We start from the raw sequence: 7421 nt of genomic DNA, 5'->3' as shown, positions 1-7421 counted from the left end.
TGGGAGGGGGAGTTGAAATGGTTCGCGACTGGGAGGTGCAGTTGTTTGTTGCGAACCGAGCGTAGGTGTTCTGCAAAGCGGTCCCCGAGTCTCCGCTTGGTTTCCCCGATGTAGAGGAAGCCACACCGGGTACAGCGGATGCAGTATACCACATTGGCAGATGTGCAGGTGAACATCTGCTTGATGTGGAAAGTCTTCTTGGGGCCTGGGATGGGGGTGAGGGAGGAGGTATGGGGGCAGGTGTAGCACTTCCTGCGGTTGCAGGGAAAAGTGCCGGGTGTGGTGGAGCTGGAGGGGAGTGTGGAGCGGACGAGGGAGTCACGGAGAGAGTTGTCCCTCCGGAAAGCAGATAAAGGTGGGGAGGGAAAGATGTCTTTGGTGGTGGGGTCGGATTGCAGATGGCGGAAGTGTCGGAGGATGATGCGTTGGATCCGGAGGTTGGTGGGGTGGTACGTGAGGACGAGGGGGATTCTTTTTTGGTTTTTATTGCGTGGACGGGGTGTGAGGGATGAGGTGCGGGAGATGTGGGAGACACGGTTGAGGGCGTTCTCGACCACCGAGGAGGGGAAGTTACGGTCCTTGAAAAACGAGGACAACTGAGATGTACGGGAGTGGAATGCCTCATCCTGGGAGCAGATGCGGCGGAGGCGAAGGAATTGGGAATAGGGGATAGCATTTTTGCAGGAAGGTGGGTGGGAGGAGGAGTATTCTAGGTAGCTGTGGGAGTCGGTGGGCTTGAAATGAATATCGGTTTCTAGGTGGTTGCCCGATATGGAGACAGAGAGGTCCAGGAAGGGGAGAGAGGTGTTAGAGATGGTCCAGGTAAACTTAAGGTTGGGGTGGAAGGTGTTAGTGAAGTGTATGAACTTTCGAGCTCCTCGTGGGAGCACGAGGCGGCGCCGATACAGTCATCAATGTAACGGAGGAAGAGGTGGGGTTTAGGGCCGGTGTAGGTACGGAAGAGGGATTGTTCCACGTAACCTACAAAGAGGCAGGCATAGCTTGGGCCCATGCGGGTACCCATACCACTGTCCCTAAGCAGAATGCTATGACACCCAAACATTTATCTCTAGCTCTAAAAAAAAGTAAAACAAAAATTTTAGACTGTGAAGGGCTTGCTGAATGGCAAACATTTTAAATTTTCTCGCAAGTCTATTCATATTGCAAAGTATGTAACCTTGCAGTAATGCCTATTATGATTATTTAGAAGGCAGAGATAGCAGGAACTGCAGATGCTGGAGAATCCGAGACAACAAGGTGCAGAGCTGGATGAACACAGCAGGCCAAGCAGTATCATAGGAGCAGATCATGATTATTTAGAAGGCAAGTCTATTAATACACAGCGAATGCAAGCCAGGATGAACTTGGAGAAGTTAAGGTCCCACAGCCTTGCTTGATGGGATCACAGATCATACAATTTGTAATGGAAGGCAGCATGTCCAATTCATGCATTAGCAATTATCCTTATCACCAGAAATATAGGGGAACAATTGTGAATTTGACACACTGATACCCGACACATACAATGTTCTCTCAAGCACAGCTCAAGAATTTAGTCTTATACTTATTCCAGCATGGCCTCGATCCCAATATTGTTATTTGCCTAACACTTTATGTCGGATAGTTGCTTCTGCAGAAACAACTTGCATTTTTAATACATATGGAATACAACAATATATTTCTCCTCAGCAAGATTAGCAACTATAAAAAATAATTGATGGAGGTAACTTTTGGTGGAAGGGAAAATCATTTATAGAGAACAGTGGGCAACAAATCTTAATCCAGTTTGCCCAAAGTCAGAATTACTGTGCCAGAACGATTCCTTCACAGTTAGTAACTGCTTCACCCAAAACTCCGATATCCAGCATTTATCAATGATAAAAAGAAAACTGGAAATACTTGTAATGCAGAAATGTGGCAACATCTGGATTCAGTGGACTTTTGTAGTGTGGACTTTTCAACACTGCTACATGATAAAAATATTAGATCAGATTCAGTACTCATTGCTAAAGATCCTAGTCACTTGTGTCTAAATTAGAATCATTTAAGAGAGTGGTCAACTCCTTCAACGATGTAACCTTACAAACACCACTGACTGCAGAGGTACACAAGGATGCCTTTCTAAGGAAGGAGTAACTGCAATTGCTTATCTGTTTAAATTGTTTCTGAAACCAAAGCTATTAAACGTGATTGGGCAATGAAGATCCTGCTTCTTTTCAAGCAGACATCAAAGTTGGATTCTGAAATTACAGATTAGCATCTCTACTACTTAATTTGTCAAACTGCATGGAAAGCACGTTAGACAAGAAGCTCTAAAAATGCATTGTAACAGTCTGCTGGCTGCTTGCTTATGGTTCGAGAATAAATATCTGAAACATTTCCAGGCCATCCAATTGCATATTGCATTCAGGGTTTTTCTGTGAATCTTGGTGTGTGGCAACAGCAATGGTCCTTGATAAATGGATGTTTATCTTCTAATAACAAGTACACACAGGAGCTCTCAGAAAAGTTGTCCTGAGCATAGCAACTCTCAGCTATCTCAGTGACCAACTGCCTGTTCTTAAAAGTGATAACAAGAACAAAAAATGCTGGAAACAGCAGTCAGCAGGCGTAGAGAGCCTATAAGAACATCTTAGGTGTGGACCCTTCTCTAACACTCAATTTCATTTTTCTTTCATGGGTCCTGGGCATTGTTGGCATCATTTGTTGCTCACCACTGATTGCCCTTGATGTGATGGCATCCTAAGCCATTTCAAAGGGTAATTAAGCATTTAACCCCCTTGAAAAGTTTAAAGAGATCACACCTATAGTATGAACTCTGGAGATGCTGTCTGCCCTGCTGAGTACTTCCAGCATCTTCTGTTTTTATTTCACATTTCTGGAATCCATGATTTTCTTTCTGCCTTTAAAAATTGACACTTGTTTAATAGACACTTATTTTCTCCATAGTGTAGTTCACTCTTTAGGTTAAGTTTGAGTATAAACTGAATCAGCCCAGGGACAGTAACAGAATTGGGCAACAAAGTCTATTACATAGAACATAGAACATAGAACAGTACAGCACAGTACAGGCCCTTCAGCCCACGATGTTGTGCCGACCTATTATCTGACTAGGATCAATCTACCCTGCATACCCTACATTTTACTATCCTCTATGTGCCTATCCGAGAGTCGCTTAAAAGGCTGTAAAGTATCTGACAAGTATTAAAAAGTATTAATAAGTATTAAAAAAAATCTAAACAGATCTTGTCAGTAATATTGGGCTATATTTATGTGCTGCAGTTTCCTTCTTGATAAGATACCAAATATTCTTTAGTTATAGATTTGGGTGGAAACAAAAAAGATTGCAGATGCTGGAATCCAAGGTAGACAAAAAGGAGGCTGGAAGAACACAGCAGACCAGGCAGCATCTGGAGAAAAGGAGGAGTCAGCATTTTGGGCAGTACCCTTCTTCAGGACTGGATGTGGCGTTAGGGGGAGCCGCAGATAAGAGGGGAGTAGTGGAATGGTGGTGAATGTCTGGCGAAAGGTGGTGGAATGAAAGTATCACTTCTGCCAACTCCAATCAGACCCCACCCACCTGGAACATCTTCCACTCCCCTCCCCTCTCTGCCTTCTGCAAGGACCATTCCCTTCGACACTCCTTAGTTCGCACCACACTCCCCACCAACCATTCCAACCCCCCCCAGTACCTTCCCATGGAACTATAAAAGAAGCAACACCTGCCCACACACCGCCTCCCTCACCTGCATCCAGGGCCCTAAACAGTCCTTCCATGCGAGATAGAGCTTTACCTGCATCCCCTCCAACCTAGTCTATTGCATCTGGTGCTCCTGATATGGTTGTCTCTATGTCGGTGAGATCAAATGCCGAGCACCTTCGACTGGTCCATAATGGCCAACCTAACCTCCCGGTCACCGTCCATTTCAACTCCCAGTCCCACTCCCCCTCCGACATGTCTGTCCTCGGCCTCCTCCAACGTCACAGTGATTCAGAATGCAAATTTGAGGAACAACGCTTTACCTTCTGCTTGGGCATCCTACAGCCTGGAGGACTCAACATGGAGTTCTCTAATTTCAAATAACCTTCCCTCCATCCCCCAGCTCTGTTTCCAGCCCCACCTCCTCCCTTCCATTTCACCTACTGACCCTCCCTTCCAGCCTGATTCATCCCTCCCATCGACCAACTAGGTAGTGCCTACTGCCAGTATCCACCTATCACCACCAATCCACTACTCCCCTCCCCTCGCCTTTATCTGCAGCTCCCCCCACCCCCACAGCCAATCCTAAAGAAGGGTTAATACCTGAAACATTGACTTCTCCTTTCCTCCAGATGGTGCCTGGCTTGCTGTGTTCTTCTAGCCTGTTTGTCTATATTGGTTATAGATACCTGCTTTTGTGCTGAAGTAATCAAATCGGAGGTACTCTAGGGAAAGCAGGTAACTGGCTGAGTCAATAGAAGAGTGAGCATCCCTGAAAGAGTGTAATCCTGCATGTCACTGTCAGCTACATCAAAGTCACTCAATGAAGTTTGCCTATTCCATGCATCATCTAAAACACAACAGGGATGTGACTGCAGTGTCAGATCTCTACAAGCTCATTACTAGGATAACAGATTTGTTAGCACTTAAACCAGATCTCTACACACATGCTAAAAATACAAAAGCTGCTGCAGATGAATTTTAATCTCCGGCATCAATCCAAAAAGTCTTTACAAAATGGTAATGACAAATTTTCAAAATCCCAGTTTCCAGTCTTTTCCAAGCCACAGGTCATCTCCAGCTTAAATTCCAGAGACAAATCCACATTACAGCTTTAGTTACTGCATGATGCTAACATATTGAAAAACAACTGCATCAAGATTTTAGTTTAAAGCTGTCAACTATGTTCTGATAACCATAGTAGCTTGTTTTTCCCATACTATAATTTATGTTTGTAGTCAATGCCTGTGCCTACATAGAGATAGCAGCTGAACATTATCAGCTCTTATTGACCCCTTGCTACATTTCACTCCCTTTCCAAGTAAACCTTACTTGATATCAACACAATTGTGTGTGTCTGTGTGAGTGTGTGTGTGTTTGTTTCAGAAAGGAAGAAAGTCTGGAAAGAAAGTCAGTACCATAACATTTCAAACAACTTTACTGAAGGAGGAGCAATAGCCTTATATTAACTGAGATCAAGGAGGATTTGAGAAGCCCAGTAGTTGGCAAACAACCTGCCAAAGTTGAAGATATGAAGGCTCTTCTGAGCTTAATAACTTAATAGCAGAACGTGCAGATTCCCACACAACATCTGGTCTACCTATGTGCTTGTATATGGCTGTAAGCAGGCTCCTGTTGAAATGGTCCCCATCATTGAATTGGGAATTGAGGAGGAGGAAGCTTTGAGGTACAATTAAAGAGGAGGTGATGGACTAGTGATATTATTACTAGACTATTACACCAGAGGCACAGGCCTGGGTTCAAATCTTGCCATGACAGACGGTGGAATTTAAATTCAATTAAAAAAGAATCTGGGATTATGAATCTAATGATGACCATTAAACTTTTGCCGATTGTCAGGAAAAATCCACCTGGTTCACTCATTTCCTTGAGGATCAAAATCTGCCTGGTCTGACCTACATGTGACTCCAGACATGCAGCAATGTGATAAACTCTCACCTGCCCTTTAGGCAGTTAGGGATAGGCAATAAATACTGAGCTTGCCAGCAATGCCCACATCCTGTAAGTGAACAAAAACGAGAGGTGGGGAGGATGGAGGATAAATCTGTCAACAATCACTAGAAGGAGAAAGAAGGCTGTTGAGGCTGGTGCACTTTATACTTTTTTTTCTGATTCAGACAGACATTAAGGCAGGAATTGGGAGGAGCAAAGTTAGATGTGGCATTTTAACAGCCAAGAGGAGGTAGGAGTAACTGAAGCTGAGAGGCTCAAAGATTACTTGCAGGGACTGAGAGGTTTGCTCCTTCTTTTCCTGATGTACTAGGAGTTCTAAAAGGAACACTTCTTCCTCCGTCCCTCAGAACTGGAGGAACACGCACCAGGCTATGTTATCACATGGTCTGATATTACAGATGACCCATTGTTAGCCACTAATAGTCCCCATTAGCAGCTATTCATTCTCCTCCAGTTCTGAGGAAGGGTCACTCAAGCCAAAACAGTAACTGATTTCTCTCCACAGATGCTGCCAGACTTGCTGAACCTTTCCATCAATTTCTGTTTTTATTTCTGATTTACAGCATCCACAGCTCTTTCCGTTTTTATTTAGTATTTAATTAACTGCAACATCTGTTCTAGGCATGCCCGCCTTGAAGAAGTTTTGCTCCTCTCTCTGGCAGGAATTCTGTTCCAATCTTTTTTCTTGCCCACCAACTTTAATTTCACTGTCGCTCCTGGTGTTTGACCAGGTATTTACTAAAACTCGTCTCCACAGCCATATCACATTCCTCAGTGACTGCCTGTGACTCAGAGTTACCCAACATGGATTCCAACTCAAGTTTCATCCAGTGTGCTTTGAACCCTCCCAGGACCATAGGTATCGCCATGATATTCAACATTCCAGAGACAGCTGCACTCGCCACATCCTGAGATCTACACCCAGTGCCATGCCATACTATATATGCTCTCTCTCCAACAGCATCGCTTCACTCTAGCTCAGAGCTGCACCATTCCCCTGTTCCACTACATCCTCTGGCTTATTTGCTGTGAGTTCTGAGGAAAGGTCACTCGAACCGAAAAGTTTACTCTGATTTCTCTCCACAGATGCTACCAGACCCATTCAGCTTTTCCAGCAATTTCTGTTTTTATTCCTTTAAGTAACTTGGTCAGTTGGACTTTCTGCCTTGGATCTGTTGCCAGGCATCCGACAATGTAAGACTATTCCTGAACCTCTGGCAAGCTTTACACCAACAATGACATCTTTGAATGTTATCTGGGACTTCAGTAACCTTCCACAGGAATCTCATCGATGGCCTGATTTGGTGCAGTAAAATTAACAGGGCTGCAATGAGAGTGGTTTGCTTGATCCTGAGAATTTAAATTATACTCTTCCAAAAGTCTTACAGTGTGGGAGATTATAAAACTGAAGGCAGTATTTCTCAAAGATGTGTAAATAATAAGTACAGAATATAAATTTAATATAGCTACCACCTACTGCCAGAACAGCAACTGTACTTTATTGCCTTATTCGATCAGCATGATGATGAAATCTTTTGGCCTTAGCTGATACAATAATCTCTTGTGTAGATTTACCAGAATAGTATTGTGAGGGGTGATAGTGCAGTTATTTTATATTCAACAGGATCTTCCTTTTCACTCATACCAATCATACAAATAAACCTCCGAAATGGAATTCATTTGGGTTATTTCATGATATGATCAAACAAAATAGCAATAAATGATCAATGCTGCTAGAAAGGTTTGC

The 7421-nt window shown here is 43.7% G+C and overlaps 1 protein-coding gene across 1 annotated transcript in view; it reads right to left on the bottom strand.

Annotated features, from left to right (window-relative positions):
* LOC125482797 (ectopic P granules protein 5 homolog) overlaps positions 1 to 4038 on the bottom strand; it is a 52473-nt gene extending 48435 nt beyond the window's left edge. Inside the window, exon 1 of the mRNA XM_048595137.1 lies at positions 4024 to 4038. Within this exon, the coding sequence (XP_048451094.1) occupies positions 4024 to 4038 (15 nt within the window). The remainder of the gene's footprint in view (positions 1 to 4023) is intronic.
* Positions 4039 to 7421: the final 3383 nt, after the last annotated feature.

Source organism: Rhincodon typus, chromosome 1, assembly GCF_021869965.1.
Source record: "Rhincodon typus isolate 14 chromosome 1, sRhiTyp1.1, whole genome shotgun sequence".
Classification (NCBI taxonomy): domain Eukaryota; kingdom Metazoa; phylum Chordata; class Chondrichthyes; order Orectolobiformes; family Rhincodontidae; genus Rhincodon; species Rhincodon typus.
The sequence above is the reverse complement of the archived record's forward strand: the minus strand, read 5'-3'. Positions and strand labels throughout refer to the sequence as shown.